The 20,342-nt window shown below is 37.9% G+C and overlaps 1 protein-coding gene across 1 annotated transcript in view; it reads left to right on the top strand.

Moving 5' to 3' along the window:
- MINAR1 (membrane integral NOTCH2 associated receptor 1) overlaps nt 1-15,551 on the top strand; it is a 60,630-nt gene extending 45,079 nt beyond the window's left edge. The window contains exons 2-4 of the mRNA XM_072402513.1: nt 2,359-4,518; nt 5,332-5,586; nt 12,677-15,551. Coding sequence (XP_072258614.1) covers nt 2,380-4,518; nt 5,332-5,586; nt 12,677-12,874 — 2,592 coding nt within the window. The 5' untranslated portion in view covers nt 2,359-2,379 and the 3' untranslated portion in view covers nt 12,875-15,551. The remainder of the gene's footprint in view (nt 1-2,358; nt 4,519-5,331; nt 5,587-12,676) is intronic.
- Nucleotides 15,552-20,342: the final 4,791 nt, after the last annotated feature.

Raw genomic sequence — 20,342 nt, 5'->3', positions numbered from 1 at the left:
TTATTCAATGATTTAGAGAGATATAAATAGTAGAAGGCACAGATTGCAAATCGTGCATAAAAATATATCTTAGGTATTAATTTTTTATGCAATTTTAAAATGAAAAGCATCTGTGTAGTTTTGCAAAACAGTTTTATTATGAGAAGACATGTCTACTTTTAAATGTGTTTTAAAGATTTGTATATCAAAGTTTAGACATTTTTTAGGAAAGGTGGCAAGCTGAAAAATGTAGATTTCAACTCTATATTTTGTAAATAAACTGCTTAATTCAGATCTCCACTCATGGGTATTGGATCGGAGATCAGAAGACAACAAAATACAACCTTACTCTATCATTTAACAATTTTGTACTAGGACCAATAGTTTATTTTGTATAAGTGTGTCAGGAATACCATTCAAATGGAAAACCTTCTTTGTACCGACAAAGCTCACTGGTTGAGGGAAAACCCAAGCTCAGGACGGTAGGATCTACACTCACAGATATTATTTAAAGAAGACTTATAGCCACCCATATATTGCAGCCATCATAGAGTTTGCAGGTCCTTCCCATATTTACAATGAGCCCTCCACCATCCTAGAGTTTGCAGGACCTTCCCATATTTACAATGAGATTCCACAGATCAAAATGATTCCCACAACCAAGTTGATGGACGTTTATTACTGTGCTCAGCATCTTCTTTGTGCAGAATCTATGAGCAAGTGATCCACCAACCAACTGCAACAAGAGACACATACTTCAGAGAAAGGTAAGTATCCACTGCCCACTAGGGGGGTCCTTGCCGAGGGGGCCCTTTGCTGAGGTTTGCAATGGGTCTGTCTCTAAGCGGTCTATCACGGAGGTCTGCATTAGGGGTGCAATATTGTTGTCTGTCACTGAGGAGTCTATCACTGAGGTCTGCACTGTGGTTTATAACTGAGGGGTCTACCAATGAGGCATGAATTGGGCTTGTCATGATGTAGTCTAATACTAGGGGTTCTGTTACCAAAGTTTGCACTGGGAGTCAGTCACTAGACTAGATAGGGAGGACCTATCACTGAAAATTGCCACTTAGGGATTTATCACCCAGAGGGTGGGGTCCAACATTTATGTTGGTGCTAGGAGGTATTAAAAATGCACCAACTTTACATCTTTTAGTTGTTTTGGGCTCCTCACTAATCTATATTTCCCATAATTCTCTGGTACATGACAGTGGGCAGGTAGTGAACATGATTATGGGTGGGGATGCTTATTAACTACTCTGCCTCCATCTACATAGCCACATTTGAATTACAGTCACTCAAGTCATGCAGATGTGCGTAGTTGGGACAGATTGGAGGTCTTAGCAGCCTAAGGGTGTCGTGGGCTGCCAATCAACTCCTAAAGGCATTGATGACTGGTCTCACAAACAGGATATTGAGACCTGGAAAGACCATTACAGACAAATTACTCAGTTGAAGCTTAACTACAAGAAATTGTGACTCGATAAGAGATGATTGTTTTAAAAAGCTAAATACCGGTACCTTTGATCAGAGTTTAGCTTTAAGTTAAAAAAAAACATTTTTATCTGTCTTGGGGACAAAAGCAAAAGATCTCCCCAATGAAGTGCAACAAAACCTGGCAAGAGTTGTAATTTGTCCCAGCCTCACAAAACCTCTGGCTATAGATACCCCTGTTATTGAAAACACTTTTCTAATGAGCATCATCTTTTACACACATTTGCAAAGCACTGCTTGAAGCTTGTTATCATCTGCTAGTAGCTTGTATGAAGCTACAGTCATCAGTCTTATCAATGGATACTGAAATATTAACAATGCTTTGTCCACGATGGACCCTTGACAAAATTTCTTATAGGTATACCTACATCAAACATAATATTGTGTTGGCTGCCTATGGTAAAACATTGGAGCCTATGTGTTTGATTTACTACACCTGCACAAGAAGCCCAAAGAAATGAATGGTACCATAAAAGAAAGTACATTACTTTGTAGTTATTTCAATTATCTTAAGGTTTGTATTAACACTCCTAGACTACAGTTGAAGGGTGCTTTATGGGCTTCACCAAGGATTCCTGAAGTTAACAGTTCTGCTAATGCTTGCCTTACCTGATAATCTTTAAACAATGCCCATGTATTAAGACCTCAAATATTAGTAGAATGGTAATAGAACAAACCATAAACAAATTTGTGTCTGTTAATCTCCTTCATGCAACATTTTTCAACGATTTTTATATTGATAAGCAAATGCAAATTATATTTGCACTAGTGTGCCTGTATTTATTGCTTTGAGGAAAATATTTATTTGAAATGCATATTAATGGCATAATAAAGCTTATCTGTCTTAGATAAACTAAACAATGTTTTTAATGTTATTTTATGTAGGAGCTTGGACACTGAATCATCATGGGAGAAGCTCAGGATTCTTCTTTCCTTCTTGTAAAAATCTTGGAGGATTTAGACTCCAAACAAAACTCTGTTTCATACCAAGACCTCTGTAAATCTTTATGTTCTCGTTACGATCTACCTGAACTAGCAAAGTTGCGTAGCCTCCTATATTACACAGCGTGCCAAGATCCAAGCTTTCCAGCAAGTCTCTTTCGGGACAAGATGAGAAATGCTGCGGACAATCAACAGTCTAAAAAAATAATTGCGGCAGCTGATATAGTCACTATATTTAATCTGATCCAAATGAACGATGGAGCTGCCAAAGAAAAAATCCCAATTCAACAGCAGACTCAAGAGAAAGAGGCAACAGAATCTGATAATGAGGTTTTCACAGGAACAGATATTGCTCCTCACAAAGAAACGCAGAAAAGAGATACCAGTCGGAGCTATTCTATCACAAGGTCATCCAGCTGCCACAAGGAAGAATGTGAGGGCCGTCGTACGTTCCTCCCTGAACCAAATTTTCTCCTTGGAGTTAAACAAGACAGCAGTGGGCGAGCTGGATCTGTTGAGAGATTACAAGCTTTAGACTCTTATGCCATGGTATCTCCCCAGTCTTGTGAAATGCAAAGCACCTATTTCCCTAGTCAACCATTATCTGAGCCAGAATCACTGCCACCAACACCAAGCGAGGAACCTTTTAGACTTTCAGCTTCTAGTGGACAGAGGAGAAATGTGTTTAAGGATGATTTTCACAACATGGTTAGAATGTCTCCTAATCTTACAATGAAAAAGAATGAAGGAAAGATAAGTCCCAAGACAGTTTTCTTTAATCACAGTTTTGAGATGCCTTACAGCTCTCATTATCTTAATACAGCTTATTCTTCTTCTGAAGACTTTCGCCGATCAAAACATGAAAGCTTAGATGATCTTCAAGCATCCACGTACTTTGGACCAACAACTGGGCATGGACTGCAAGAACAGAAGAGATTTACAAGCAAACCAAAACAGCTTGTTGGAAAGCCAGTAAAAAGCTGGAGTCTAAACACAGAAGAGGTGCCAGATTTCGAACGCTCATTTTTTAATCGAAAAGAAGAAAATATGTGTTATCCAAGCACTGGCTTGGTGCAGACAACAAATTTTGTTTCAGTACCCGAAAGACATCATTCTTATTTACCAGACCTTGCATTAAAAAATAATGGTAAAAAATTTTGTGAGCCTCAAGATGTGGAAAAGCAAGAGGCCCTAAGAAGGTTCAGGGATAAGACAACCAAACCAACTTCTTGTCAGTACAGCACTGAGAAGACAGAAAGCGTTGGCACCCAGACGGAGCAGGCAGACACAAAAAAGGGAAAAGAGTCAAATATCTCCTCCACCTGTAACCGTTTTATGGAAGGAAGAGCCCGTAACCAATCTGAGGCAGACTCTGAAATTATAAGTGATGATATAAGTGACATATTTCGCTTCTTAGATGATATGAGCCTTTGTGGGTCCTCTGGTATACCACAATCTTCCTGCTATAACAGTAGTGGTTCTCTTGCTCAAGTTTCAAGAGCAGACAATGAAAGTTCTCCAGAACATGTAGGCAACAGATCTAACTCCAAACCAACCAAAGGCCCACGGACTGAGCCAATAGAGGAAGAAGAGCTAAAAAGCAGTGTCAGAAAACTAGTTAGAAGGATTGGGGAAATTGAGAAGAAATTAGAGTCTTTGTCAGGCGTACGAGATGAAGTATCTCAGGTGCTAGCCAAGCTAAATAGGCTAGATGAGAGGATACAGCCACCTGAAAAGGGCAAATTAGAAGTTGAAGGTCAATCTCACAGTGATGCTCATTCAAGCACAAGGGCATCTCCAAGTCCTTTCCAAGATCAAAACTCATCCCATAATGGGAATGTGGAGAACAAGCCAGACTGTTGCTGTTCAGATGGTAACAGTGGCACCACAGAAAGTCTTCGAGTTAAAGCCATGAAGAAAAATCTTTTCACACAAAGGTCAGTCCGTTCATTGACAGAGGACATTTCTACAACTGAGACCAAGCCTGGAAACGTGCAACTTGAATGTCGACCTTGGGGATTTCCTAAACAGACTAGTATATCTGAGGAAGATAAGAAAGATAAAGGGGGATCAAGCAGAGAATGGCATCGCAAATCCAAAGAGGTAACAAAATAAATTTAATTTAAAAATCACATCCCTAAAAAAAATCATATGTTTTACTGTATTTATTGATAACTATGTTACTTTGTTGAATTTGCTATTTCCTGTTCTGAACCAAGCACTTCTTCTATGGAACATATTATATAGTTTAACAACCTTTAGAACAAAATCAGCACAGCATGTTAGCTCTGATTGCATTTCCTGCCTTTCTGATTTTTACTGCAACCATTACGAATCTTCAAAATTACCATCAGGTAATATCCTTGATAAAAACACCCTTTTACCTGCTAATATACCCCGCAATTACAGCTTAAGGGCAATAAAGAAAGCCTGTGACTTTTACCTACCTAGAAACAGAGGAAGGTAATTTAGGGATGCTGGTTTGGTAAAAAAAAAAGATATTTAGGAGTGTTAATTTTGAGTATTCATTACTGTACTAATTAATGTACTGTACTTTGGACATACAGTAACTCAGTAATTACAATTTCATATGTATTTAATTATTTATACCGATCGGGTTTCAGTATCTGTCCTTTTTTTTACTGACAAATTAGTATAGGGGTTTATATTTATCTCTTTGAAGATAGGAAGTTTACTTGTAGCAAAAACTTCAAAAAAAACATAAAATAAGAAAGTCAGCCTGCTGAAATGTCTGTTCAGAAAGCCATTTCTGCATTCTTTATACTTGGGTTTAGATGTATGAGCTCAGATAGACAAACATTTACATAAACGGGAACACAGCAGCATGAAAAAATGATATTGTGTGACTTACATTGACACTTCTGTTTATCTTTGTGTTATTCCCTTTTTATTTAGGTTGACCGCCAACATGAAATACCTCATTTGCACAGAATTCCCAAGTCATCCAGGGATTCATATATGGTAGAACAGGTATTCAGTCCTCACCCATACCCAGCATCTCTCAAATCTCACATGAAGAGCAATCCTATTTACACGGACATGCGTCTGACAGAGATGGCAGAAATAAAACGGACCCAACCCTCGTGGACCATAGAAGAATATACACATAACTCAGGGGAGAAAGGCCGACTGACTGCACTGGATATTCAGGTGGGTGATAATGGGTTTCAATTCTTTGTATGCAATATGTTATACCCGAATCAGTAAAAATGGAATACCTGGAAATATTATTGTCACTTGTATCTTTGTACCCTATAAACAAATAAAACCCCCTATTACTTTGACCTAAATTGCATCTTGGAAAAACTGCCATATTCTTGAATTTTGCAGCCATTATAATGTTCACACAAGCCAAACAAATAATAACAACAAAAACTAATTTCCGAAACTAGTTGGGGTAAAATTTTACCATACAAGGTTAATAAAAATCAGTTGTCTTCATATCACAGCAATAGTACACCATCTGCTTTAAAATAAAGAATACATGTTAGCAATATACACTGCACAGGTACCCAAATGCATAGGTACTGCACTGCATCCCAATGCATTGTGTCCTTTGCAGTGTGCTGTGGAAAAAAATGCCTTGAGGTCCACTGCAATCCAGTATTATCAACAGGAGACCAATGCAGTGAGCAACTCCTCTCAACACATAAAAACAAGTGTTGCAATGCAGTGTGGTGTTAACGGGCCCTTTAAAGCAGAACTAAACTAAAAAAAACTCACCTTTACTTCAGCAGATCCCTTAATTACTTAATCCCTAAACTTTACTGGATTGAAAGCACCGGGTGCCGCCACTTTTGTTCCTCTTCTGGCTACTTCACCTGATTTTGCACTGCGCAAGGCACCAGATCGGGTGACGCAGCCTTCTGTAAATAGGTAAAAAAGATTGAAGATCTCACTGCGCTTGCATGTAGGAAAAAGGCCCCTTCTGCGCATGCTACCTCTCGGGCATGCGCAGAAAGAGCAGGGATGCATGACATGGGTAGCATCGGAAGTTGTGCACTCCCATTCCCAGAAAGAGAGGGGCTTTTTTTTTAAAAAAAGGCAGTTGAAAAAAAAAAGATAATTTGTACCTTACATAAAAGGATTGTCTACCCTTTTATGTAAAGTAAAACTTTTGGTGATAGGTCAGATTGAAGGTGAATCATGTTTTCCCATGCACAGCAGCAGCTGTATAGAGCTCACATATGATTGTGTTTTTCTAAAATATGATTTTTTAAAAACCTTTATTTATAAGGCGTACCTGAACAATTTTATGGGGCTTTCATCCATACATAGGCTTATATAGTATATATAGTATATTATATATAGTTTATATAGTATAGTAAATATAAGAAGCAAACAATTTTGTACCCAAACAACTTAATGGCCTGAGATACATATTAATCTCTACACTACCCCCCCAACCAGTCATACACATATTACTGAGAGGAACTCTTTGTGGGGGATAACTTAGTAACTTAGTAAAGTTGCCAAGAGGCATGTAAAAAGGCAGGGTCCAGGTTTCACTTGTATTCCGCTGAGCCTATGAAGAGTAGCCATGAAGCCAAGAGTTTAGCAACTCCTCCCTTGTCCCAAGTATGGTCACTGTGAGATTATTAATAATATTGGTATTAATAATAAACAGGATTTATATAGCGCCAACATATTACCCAGCGCTGTACATAAGATAGGGGTAGCAAATGACTGACAGTTACAGACAGTGACACAGGCGGAGAAGAAGACCCTGACCCGAAGAGCTTACAGTCTAGGTGGTGGGGGAAGTCTCACACAATAGGAAGGGGTATATGGAATGATGAATAGTGGTGAATGTTTTAAGAGACAGAAGAAGATGGGTAGGCAAGTCTGAAAAAATGTGTTTTGAGTGCTCTTTTAAAGTGGAACGTAGGAGCAAACCGGATGAATTGAGGAAGACCGTTCCAGATAATCAGGGCAGCTCTGGAAAAGTCTTGGAGCCCTGCATGTGATGAGGTTATGAGCGAGGCAGTCATAAGTAGGTCATTGGAGGAGCGAAGAGAGCGGCTAGGGGAGTATTTTTCAACCAGGACCGAAAGGTAGGTTCCCCTATTAGTCCGACCTAATTCATCTTTCCTATCCAGGAGTGAACCAATGATGGAAAATTGGAATTTACTAGGTGGTGGATTACCAATTTATGATATGTAGCCAAAAGCATCCCATTATGATGCAATGAAAAGAAGGTTGGATCCAACAGAATCATTTCAGTGGCAAACCTCTGAATTGCCACTCTCATGGTGTCCTAGAAAAGACACATGACCAGGCATGCATCTTACTGTGTTCTTGTTCCTTTTACTTAATTCCTAAAGTGAAGATTACACATTGCTAAGGGCTCTTTCCATTCCTCCATATCACAGCATTGGTAGGTGCCTGAGCAGCCAATGCTGCCAAATGTAAGGAAGGGAAGTGAGTCACATGCTTTGCATGCCAAGAAGAATCAGGTTTGATTGCTTTTGATGGGTAAATGGAACATCAGAAAAGTGAAGGAAAAATAAGTACATGAAAATGGGTATGTCATACTGGGTACAGGAAGAATTTGAATTGGAACTATGGTGCCACAATTAAAAAAGGTGAGCAGGAAGGATCTTTATTGCAGTAAGCTCAGGCAATATCCCTTTTGCCATAACATAACATAACATAATACTTACCTGCCTGGTTGCTATCTTTTCTTTAAATTACTTTAAGCTGTGCATGCTCAGTGTGCAATTCAAGGTCTTCCTTTGCCCCAGGCTGCCAGGAATAAATTAACCAACCCATTAGGATGGCCAAAGATCCGGAACTAGAAGGAGAACTGGATGAAGTTGGAAGCACCTGTGATGGAGAGAGGATAGGTGAATGTAAATAAAAGATTGTGATCGGGTAGGTAAGTTTTTTTTTTTGTTGCAGAAGGAACACTACCTGTCCCTTCTGCAAACTGCCCGGTCATTATATTCACTTCTTTGAATTTGGTTTTTCTTTAAGTGAACATGTTGCTGTTTCCTGCATGGTTTAAGTATATATGAGCAAAATGTAAAAAACTGTTAAGCACATCTCTCCTATACCTACATGCTCTTCTACATTATGTATCACAAGTTCAGAAAAAATGCTAATGATCATACTATATATACAGTCAGCTCCAAACTTAACTCAATAGGCTGATGACTCATTTCTGAAATATTAGGAGAGGTGGTAAATTGGGTAAGTAAACATGGAGGAATTATGGTAAATGGGAATGTATATGTAATTCTTTATTACATTTTCAAGAGCTTGACAAAAGGAAGCTGCAAAAAAGAAGGCCAGGGGGTAAAGCAAACACCAAGGGATTTCTATGTAATTCAGCAGAGGGGAACTCAAGCATGAAATATAATTTGTACAGCATATTTCCTCCATAGGATTCAAAGCACTTGTACAATCATTAAAAAACAGAACGTTCCATTTTATGGTTTTAAGTATCAGAATACATTTTTAAAAATCATCTGGTCCTAGAAGGTTCTAAAATGGTTTAACTTTAACCTAAGGTGTTAAAACAACACACAAATTCCTCTAGGTCATTATTTATTTAACAAAAAATGAAGCCATTTGTGAAAAACTAGGTGCTCATTATTCTATAGCTTTTAGCTTTAGCAGCAATAACTGGAAATAATCAGTATCTGTATGGCTTTATCAGTCTCCTATACCATTATCGCAGAAATTTGTCCCAGGCTTCTTTAAAACATTGCTTCAGTTGATTGAGGCTTGCCGATATTCATTAGGCACAGCTCTCTTAAGGTTCTGCCACAGCATTTTAATGGGTTGAGGTTTGGACTTTGACGGACAATTGCAGAACCATGGTTCTTTTCTTTTTTTAGGCATTCTCTTGTAGATTTGCAGGTATGCATGGGATTATTGTTCTGTTGCATGATCCAAAGGCCAAGCTTTAGCTGTCGCACACGACCTCACATTTGGTATACTGAGGAGTTCATGGTCAAATCAGTGAATGCAAGGTGCCCAGGACCTGTGAATGCAAAGCCTAAATCATTGCCCCTTTCACCGCTGTGCATGGCAATGTTTGTGCATTTAGTCTTTAATAATATTATCCCCATGCCCAATTTCCCATATGGCTCTCAATTTTACCATTCCACAGCAATATTATCACTGGAAGTGAAGGCATAATTCTAAAATAGTTTTCTAAATCCTTGCAACACCTACATCAAGCTTGTATAGAAAAAAACAGGAGTTCCACTTTAAAGTAAATCTGGACATTTTAAATGATCAGTAGTCTTAAATATATAGGCAGGTAAACCTATGCAGTTTTTAGCACAAGCTTTCTTATTTTAGTCCTTCGTTAGGATGGACTGTTCTGATGTAGATAACAAAACTAATTGCAGCGTTTTGTATTTTTTTTATCATCCATTAAAAGTGTACATTTGTTACGAGTTCAAGTTAGGCTATTTGTCTCAAAAGCATAGTCAAAGAAAATGGTCAACACTCCAACAGATTATTGATCCTGCTTGATATCTCACCAGCAGTTAAAAGGGAAAAACGGTGTAAATAGAGCAAGTAATGTTATCAGACTGGATTCCCCGCTGTGGTTTTTAATGTAGTTTTAATGTATTTTTACTACTCAGCTAAAGATAGCTGATGGTCCTCCAGGGGGAAGATGCTTAACAGGTTTAGATATTCAATGAAAGTTCAATCTGGAAGGATTCTGGGGTAAAAAGAAATGTTAATATGCTTTTACTCAAGAACAAAAGTTCAGATCAGGAAAACAATCTAAAGTTGACTTTAGTCTACTTTATCTACTTCAGACTTTTTTCTACTTCATAAACACACTACAAGTGAGCGTTGTGGTACAAACAAAACAAAGAATATCAAATATAACAAATAATATAACAAAGTCCCCACATTTAGGCTGTGTTTATACGCTGAATTATTGTTGTTGGAAACAATCAAAATCGCTTCCAGTGACAAACAACTAAAAGATGAACGAATGAGCATTGTACATACAGGCCATTTTGTTCTATGGAGAGGGAAGGGGGAAGAACATGCGAGTGGCACCCCGCTGTGCCACTGTCCCTTCACTTCTATTGCGGTCTTCAAAGATCTGTCAGGAGGGATCCATGAACGATGTCGGGGGACCTCTGTACACATGTGTGTGCATAGCCTGAGGACTGGTAAGCTGGAATACATACTATATAACGTTTGTGTTCTTTGGTTAAGATACTTTAGTTGGTTTTTAGGACTTTACTATACTCATTCAAAATGTCATGGACCTCCATAAAAAAAAATGGTGAGGACAATGAAAAAAGAAGAAATAAAGCAATACATATAATAAAATGTTAAATTATCCCTTCCATCCATCATATGTAAATATTTATATGTATTTTAACTACAGTATTTTATCTGTTTTTTATATGCAATCCATGTTTTACAAATAATGAGGTATCTAATGAGGCAGGACGGCAAAGACACTTGCTGTGCAGCCTCCTTTGTCTTAATGAAACCTCATTCCAGTCTTGTAGACAACCAGGGTAATATTTCAGACATACATGCCTAAAGAAGTTTTTTTCTCCAGGCCATATTAAGTAATGAAAGTACTTCTACAACTTTTTGACAAATCACACCGGATCTTTGTCAGAGTCTTGGTCATATATTGTTTAAATAATTTCAAATTCTAACAAAGAATTTGTTTAGGTTCCTGATAAATTAGTTGATATTTACCCTTTTATTTCCACTATGCGTTTGGTTTGTCCAGCTACTTTAGCAGACATCAAACTAAAATTGTTTTGGACTGATATTCCCCTGTTTATACACAATGTCACGCCCCTACTGTCTGGTTAACACTGGGTCATTAAAGCAGAACCACAACTATTATCTTGTACCCCCTATATGATAATAATAATAATAATTTATAAAGCAGTAACAAATTATGCAGCACTTTACAAAATCCATCATATCACTAACTGTCCCTCAAAGGGGCTCACAATCGAATGTCCCTACCATAGTCATATGTTTTTATAACAGTCTAAAGACACATATGAGGGAAAGCCAATTTACCTAACTGCATGTTTTTGGCATGTGGGAGGAAACTGGAGTACCTGGAGGAATTCCATGCAAACAGCATGCACAGGGAGAACCTGCAAACTCCATGCAGATAGTGTTCTAGGAGATTGAAACCGGGGACTGATGCTGCAAAGGCCGGAGTGCTAACCACTGAGCCAACAGTTCCACATACAAAGATTGTGAACAGGCAGATTTCTTATTGCAGAAAGGTCAGGCTATGTCCCCTCTGCAATAAAACATTCTTACCTGTCTGTTCGCAATCTTCTTTTCATAGTATACTGGCCCATTGGGTCTGAATGAACTCCCACGCACACCAATGAGAGTTATGTCATCCCGGCCTGGCTAATGAAGATAAGAGGAGCAGAAGAAGATAGTTGCACCGGCCGTTTTTGGTTTTGATGATTTAGTTCCACTTCTTTCACAATGATTCTACAGTCTTTTCACCTGAGACTCCAACAAGTTGGGGCTTTCTACTACTTTAATAGTTTTATCACAGAAGTGAAAACATTGGTCATTATTTGTTGAGAGTTTAGATTTTGAAATGTTACTTATACATTCACATTTATTTTTCATAAGAGTGTTTTATCTCTTTTATTGTATACCTATCAACTGAGCATTGTCTGAGAATGTGATTCTTGGAGATAGCATTGGTTTTTATTGTCTGTTTAGGGTGTATTTGCTTATACTACTGTGATACAGAAAATGGAGTGAGGTAACAGGGTTTTATCATATGTCATGTTGTTTGAATTTTATCTTTTTGTTTTGTTTATTATTTGTAATAATATTGATTAAATGTATTATTATATATTATATGGGCAGCACTCTTGCCTTTGCAGCGCTAGGTCCCATGTTCGAATCTTAGCCAGGACACTATCTGCATAGAGTTTGCATTGGTTTCATACGGGTTCCTCGATTTCCTCACACTTCCCAAAAACATGTGGAAAAGTTTATTGGCTTCCCCCTACAATTGACCTTAGATTGTATTAAAGACATATGACTATGGTAGAGTCATTAGATTGTGAGCTCCCTTGAGAGACAGCTACTGACATGACTATGGACTTTGTACAGCGCTGTGTAATATGTCGGTGCTATGTCTAATAATATTTAGATATGTATATATGGGGACTTTCAGTGTTTTGTATCTAAATATAACAACCTGAGAGAAATCCAATAACATTGTTCTGATCCATTATGTATCCAACAGGCTCAAGAATCCCTAAATCCAAACAATTTGGAGTTTTGGATGGAAGACATTTACACTCCAGGTTATGATTCTCTTCTAAAAAGGAAAGAAGCTGAGTTCCGACGAGCCAAGGTCTGTAAAATGGCAGCACTGATCACAGCAGCTGCCTGCACAGTAATTCTGGTGATTGTTGTTCCCATTTGCACCATGAAGTCCTAATTTTTAGCAATGACCAGAAGATCCTTACTTGCACTCCCCATGCATCCTGTTCATGGTGACCAGGAGCAGTTACAGAGACCTTAGATACATTTATCTTCCTACAATATGAAAATTGGGTGCTGCAAGGCTCAGCATGATATTACCATAAAAGCACTACACAAACACAACGCACATATTACCAATACATTGCTAACTTTTTCTGATTCAAGAAGAGAGAATTCCAGTACGGTTTGTCTTAACTGTATGTTACTGGATTAGAGATGTAAAATTCTTCTCCCTCCGGCGACCCCCCTTGGACAGTCATCACACAATAAGGCTGATACACATACATGGTCCCTCAAGGCTCAGTTCATCGTGTACTTGAAGGAAGGAAGAAAAAAAGAAAAGCAGGACAATTAGAGGACAAAAATGAACAGCCAAAGAGATGACACAGCATCTTTTCAACAGCAATACAAAACCATTTCATCTTTTGTGCCTTTTTCAATACATTGTCAGCAGTTCTTGAGTTTCTGTATTACATATTTTTATTGAATGTGAGTAGGATGAGCTTCCTGGAAAGTATATAGATGGTACTGTTTGGAATATTGGTATATCCTCCAAACTCTTTCAGTGTTCTGTTAAAATTTAGAAGTCCTCTCATCACTAGTTTGCACCTTGCTTACCCCTGATTAAAGATTTAATGATACGATAGTTGCATGATGGCAATGAAAGTGATTTCTAAACTGCAATGTATAGAACTGAATAAGTAAAAAACACTGGGCCCATGTTGTTCTAATTCTTTTAAAACAGCCTGTATACAGTATTTTGTGATCCATTGCAGAAGTGCAATCGGGCTGAGTAGCAGTAGTTAACAAACAAAAAATAATGAGCATCTGTGTGGGTCCAAAGACATGTTGGCCATGTCTGTATGCCCTGATAGACAAAATAAAGCTCCGCAGAATAATTGCAAGTTAAGGCTTCAACTTGCAGCCTGAGGAGTATACAGATCTTAGATGTTTTTGGGGCAAAAGATCAACATCTCTGTCTCATGGAAGAGAGTAATAACCATGGCTGACCTTAAGAAACCTTTGGCTTTCCATGCATTGCTGAGCTAAATGACTCAGAACTCCTGTCCAAATGTTTACAATAGGGTATCATGGAACATGGGGGGCTGAGTTTACCGAAAAACATTCCAACCTACAGACCAAAGTTAGTTTTAATGTTAATTCTCAATGTGATATTGTGCCAACCATTACATTTTGGGTTTGGTCTTGGATCCAAGATGTTGTATTCTAACTTTCATTCCAATGGAATGAAAGTTCCCCAGGTATAACAAAAAATAATTGACATGCAGGGAGTGAAAGGCTATATTATTCACTTCCTGCACTGTTTGGACAACTGATGTATTGCAATCTGTGGTATTGAGGAGAATCTGCTGTTTGAAGAACATACTGAATTCCTGGTTTGACCACCTGACCCCTACATTACTATTTGTACCTTGCAGTTATGTAGGCAACAGCAGCAAGAACTACAGAATAAAAGCATTTGACACCCCCTGGAAGATTGTGTAGAATCTGCAAACAGCGGCTGTAAAAAAACAAAAAAAAACAAAAAAAAAAACTTGGAGCTTTTTATTATAGTTTTCTAGTAAGTAACAGATTCACTCCAGTCCCTCTAATAGGAACGCAGGGACAGGACGGGACAGACAGCAAAACATAGTGAGAAGTTCTAACCCTTTATCCACTTTATCGAAAATAAAATAAATTGTTTTAGAGTTTTGTAGTTGGGTTTTCAGTGGTCCACCATAGTACAGCACCAGCTACATTTATGATATATGCAAATTCAGAGATAGTAGCCATGTAAATTTAGCACTTTTAATCTCCAAAATAATTAGTTATTTCTTCCTTCCTAAAGACATGTGTAGTAGCATGCACACCTTGATTGATTAGTATGTGCAATGAAGAAAGTTTTCTAGTACTGCCCCTTTCTATAAGAGTATAATCAGGGCAAATAACCTCATTTTAATCTTTTCCCGGCACATAATTTGCACACTTTGCTCAAGACTCTTATCATTGGCTGCTTCACAGAATCTAATTTATTATTTAAAGCAATACCATAAGAAACTTGTGGTTCTAGTTTTTTATAAGTGTTCTTTGACAAACATTTTCATAGAGACCTCACCTCATAGTATCATAGAGTCATAAGGATTAAAAGGGCAAACTATTTTCTTACACTTGATGATCTTTAAAATTGTGCAGAGAATATTGTTTCTGATATTTGCAAGAATTTACGGCCTTGAGAAATGTTGACAATATATATATATGGTATAAATATATACATATATAAATATATAATGTGAATGTATAAGAATATGCATTGTACTCTATATTATTATAAGCATGAATTCTATATAAGATATATATATATATATAAATATAAAACTATACATCCTCTGAGCCAGTAATCAGAGAAGGAAGGCTGGATTAGGTGGTTAGTTGCAGAGCACTTGGTTGCCTTTAGCTCTGCGGGATGGCATGAAATTTACCTGCAATGTCACAAAGATAAGGCAAGTAGTACCAGCCAATTTTACCAACTACAACTGTTCATGGGATCTTTCTAAAGATTGTGTAATATCTCTGGACAAGATGAATGTATAGGTACATATGTTACATATGTTATTTAATTAAAATATATTTGAAAAAGATGTATGCACTAGTCATTCTTTTTACAAAAAAAAAGTAAGACTGACATTTTATATTATTGTATATTTAGTATCAAGTCACCACAAGCCCTTTTATGAACCTGGCACACATATTTTTTTAACACAATGTTTTACTATGTCTTGGATGGGTTGTATACTTGTACAATTGTACACTGAACATTTTCATAAAGCCGGTGCTTACTGGAAAAGATTGTGCAACAGTTATATTACCTGCAGATATGAAGCCGCTTCGAGGCTATTAGAATCCTTGGGTTGCCCCACAAGCTTCAAAAAAGCCTTAACCTGAGGTCCATACACTTTTGTAGCTGTGGAGCCACTTTATTCCTGCACAAGAAACAGGTAAACCAAGAGGAAGCAATGTGGGAGGGCTGTAGCTTACATACTGCACCAGCATGTTGCATGTAGCTGGTGGTGATATTGCTTGCTTCTGCTTGCTATTACTGAACTGCTTGCTTTCTGAGCCCAGTTAATGATGTTACTAAGATCATTCAGAATTCCTTGTCAGCTACATTTGACCTGATGCTACCTCCATCTAAAAGGCATTTGACCACCTAAGCTGCAGCAAGGTGCTATAAACCTTTGTAGTATTATCACTGACTTGAATATGGAGAGAAGCAGTTTTTTCTATTTATTTTTTATACATTTTTTATTTATTACAAATAGGGGATTACAAACAATAACACAACAAAATCCCACAATTCTATTGAATATAAAACCAGAGGACACATATCAAAGAGATCATAAGAAAGGAAAGTTGCACAACAGCTTGAATAAGCACAATGATGTTACAGGAAAGTGTGTATCCATAGACATAGAAGGTTGTCGTGTAGGCCCGGTACCTTCACAAATCTATGTAGGATCAGGTAGGATAAGGCAGCCATCAGTGGAAGATGTAGACAACCACCAATGTAGTACAGACAGACAGAGAAGGAGTGGGGAAGACAGGGAGACGGGTTGGTGGCAGTTCAGTTTTGGGCACTCAAGAGAAATCAGCAGATTGCTTCGACTCCGCGCTCTTCAAGCCCAGGTTGCTTCTGTATTGCAGGGAGGAGGTGAATTGAGACCAGTAGAACCATATCCTAAAGAATGTATTGTTTGTACCTCTAATGTAAGAAGTAAGGTCTTTCATGTGCTGGATTAAGTTAAACCGCTGGAACCACAGGCGCACCGAGGGAGGCTTAGGATTTGACCAATATGCGGCTATCCAGGCATTGGCAGAGAGAAGCAGTTTTGACGTAACAGAACCCTATTGGACTGAAATGGCCAATTGGCCTGATTCATCAGATCCATTATTTTGTCATTGATGAATGCAGTTCAGGAGTTAAAAAGTTACTGGTTTTACACCTCTCTTGAGTCAATGGGCCTGATTTATTAAAGCTGTCCAAGGCTGGAGAGGATAAACTTTCATCAGTGAATCTGGAATGGATTTCCTAAAAGTAATTTGCTATTTGATAGCAAATGTTTTCAATCTTGGACCAGATCCATTCCAGGTTTGCTGGATCACACACTTTCACTGATGAAGGTGTATCCTCTCCAGCCTTGGAGAGCTTTAATAAATCAGGCCCAATGTGCCACTGTATTGCAGTAACTTGAACAAGACAAATAACTAGTATTTTCAGAAGGTGATTATCAATAGCAGCAAACAAAATTTGCCCATCCTCCATCTTTTTTGAATGGCAATTTTTCTCAAAAGGATTTAAATTCAATAACAAAAACATGAAGTTAAGGAATACAGAAAGATTCTGGACTTTCTAATACATATATACAGATATGAAGGTAAGGCAGTCCCAAGGGCCATACTTTGTATTATTCAATAGTAACCTTTAAAAATTGCCCATTTACAGCAGTAATTGATGCCAAGTAAATTAAGGATTGTTGCACTGGGTTGACATAGATCAATGAACCTTAAATGTACTTTACAATTTGCCTTAATAAATAAGAAAAAAAGTGTTTTCAACGATGCTAAGGCAAAAATCTGATCATTTGCTATGTTACTGCATACCTGATTCTGTTGTACTGTAAAGCCTTGTACAGACATTAGAGTTTCACTGCTGAAAGCTAATGTTTGTGATCATTTCAACTAAAACTATACTACCTAGATTCTGTATTTCAAAACCTTTCAGGTCAGTTTAAGTCACATGATGTTTTTGGCCACCTGTAGGGGTGAAAGTCTTCCCACTGGCCAGCAATGTAATAGGCATCTCTCCAACTGACCATCACGCTAGTATAAAGTGAGCTGTGGATATAGTAATTATAGCAGGGATTCCTTGAAGACTTTAAAGGTATTTTAAGGGTTCCCCCATATTAAAAAGTTCAAGAAAGGATGAACTAATCATAGAAAAGTGTTTAGAGAGTTGCTGTGGCAAATCACTAAATGACAAACCACCATTGTTTTTTATAGGGAGGGTGCAGCGGGTTGCCTCCTGCTCCATCTACCCTGTCTATAAAATGGAACAGCGCTGTCTATATGGAGTCTGTACCAGACTTAAGCCCTATTTATCCATTGGACAATTGTGGAAAAACAGTAAACCTCTGATAGTGGCAGTGTTATTAGCACAGGATGAATATACTAATAAACAGGATTTATATTATCCATGCACCAAGCTGTTCACACCAAGAACACAGGGGAATTGAACATAAAAAATAAAGACATAAACAAAACTTCAAAAGAAATATAAGAGCATGAATGTCCCAGTTGCATAAATCACAGATACCCAGCATGAGGAACTGGAAGAGTGCTTTCATACAATATATAATTGAGTAATATGACTGTGTGACTGCTATCCTTTCACTGCAATTCATTGTGAGAAACACAAACCTGTTTCTTCAACAATAAAGCTTGCTGCATAATCTGTACCATCTTGATAACAATTTCTAAAGGCTCATGCATGTGGCTTAGCAGGTATTGCAGTAGGCCTGTAATCCCAATTTCCCTGAAGGAACTGTAATTATTACCTACTGCTGTAAAGTAGGGGGGTGATTATAGGGGCAATTAACTGTCCACAGGCTGCAATTTTAATAAAATGCTCTAGTGGTAAACATTCATACCTTGGGTTGTATGTAATTTATGGCTTCATTTGTGAACTCCTAATAAGATAGCTCCAATACAAAACCCATGGTCTACTGTATGTAGAGAGGAACGGCAACCTCCAGGCTCAACTGTACTGTGTGCAATAGCTAACTTGCAGAGAAGACACATCACCAATATACCTCCAACATTTCACATTACAAAACTGAAATTGAAAAGACAAAAACAACAATAAACAAACAGTCACATATTGCAAATGCATTATTTTAACAAATCCTTGCAATTTTACCCAATAGCAATCACTGGGAATATAATAGTCTTGATTAGGTGTGAACAAAAGCTGGCTGGCTATTGTTCAGTATTTAAGGCCAGAGATTAGTAAAAGCTTTGTGTCAATTAGTCTGACATTGCTGTCCAGTTAAAATCTGGTGTGACTATTTGTTCTCTATGGAATCATCAAAAGCTATTGTGTATGGTTTTCACTTAAAACATCAACCTAGTGACCTGAACTAATCACAGATTCTCAAGAAAACTGCACACCAACAAAACTAAATACACAAAGGGCTTTGCACAATATTACCCGAACAAGCTTTGGCTTTAATTACATCTTCTTTTGGAGTAAATCTCCATACAGATGATGCGTGCACACGTGCAATAATTGTCATTGGAAAGGATCTTTCACAATCCTTTCCGACAACAAAAGACTGCACGATGCATGAACGAGTGCTGTACATACAGCGCCATTCTGCTCTAGGGAGAAGGAGGAACGACAGAGCAGCACCCCACTGCGGGCTCTCCCCTTCACTTTCATTATGATAGTTCCTCGTCCATGGATCTGCAAGAACGGACAGATTCTCGTCCAATATCAGCCCTGAGATTATCAGACGAGAATCATGTGACGTGTGTACGCAGCCTTAAACTTTGTCAGTCAAGAGAACAGTATGTGATTGTTTTAGGTGAAAATCCAGTGTCCACAGAGGTGCTTCAAATCATTTTTTAGAGATCTGCTGATTAGCCAACAGTAATACATTTTAGCTGGACTGAGGTCTAGATTTTGGCTATGTACACATATTAGATAACCTTCACATAAGACGAAGGACCATGTTCCTCTTGGGTAAAAATCTGACACAGTCACTGGAAATGGTTCATTGATCAATAAATGACCGATTGAGAATGACCAATAGTTATGTCAATAGAGAAGAGCACAGCAGGGTACCAATTGCTCGTCCTCCCCTCTCCATAGAGCAGACTGGTGCTTTGCGAGCGTTCCTTTGTTCATCTGTTCCTGGATTATTTCCAGCAATAGAAATTTACAAAATTCAGTTTTGTGTTTTGAAACCACAATAGTGTAGCTTTTTCTGTGTGTTTAGGCGTTTATCATGCTGGAAGATGAACCTCAAATGCCCAGCCTCATGTCCGACTGAAATGTGAAAGTCAAGGTGAAAAAAAAAAGTTGGATTTAATCCGACGTCACCAAAATATTTAATTTAAGGGGGGTAAACACTTAGTTTATGTAAAACTAAAACCTTCATATTTTATTTTTGTATATACGTGTTTTTTTTTCTTTTTCTTTCCTGTTGGGTATAATTATTATTAGCTTTAACCTTCACTTCCTGTCCTGCAGATGCAACAAGTGGCAGTGAGGGGGAATTTCTATTTTAAGCTGTTGTCCTTATTGGAAACTTTCCTCTCACCTCTTGCTCGTAAATCTCCAACAATCAGGATTTCCCCTTACTTTC

Source organism: Pyxicephalus adspersus, chromosome 2 (genome assembly GCF_032062135.1).
Source record: "Pyxicephalus adspersus chromosome 2, UCB_Pads_2.0, whole genome shotgun sequence".
NCBI classification, from domain to species: Eukaryota; Metazoa; Chordata; class Amphibia; order Anura; family Pyxicephalidae; genus Pyxicephalus; species Pyxicephalus adspersus.
The sequence above is the reverse complement of the archived record's forward strand: the minus strand, read 5'-3'. Positions and strand labels throughout refer to the sequence as shown.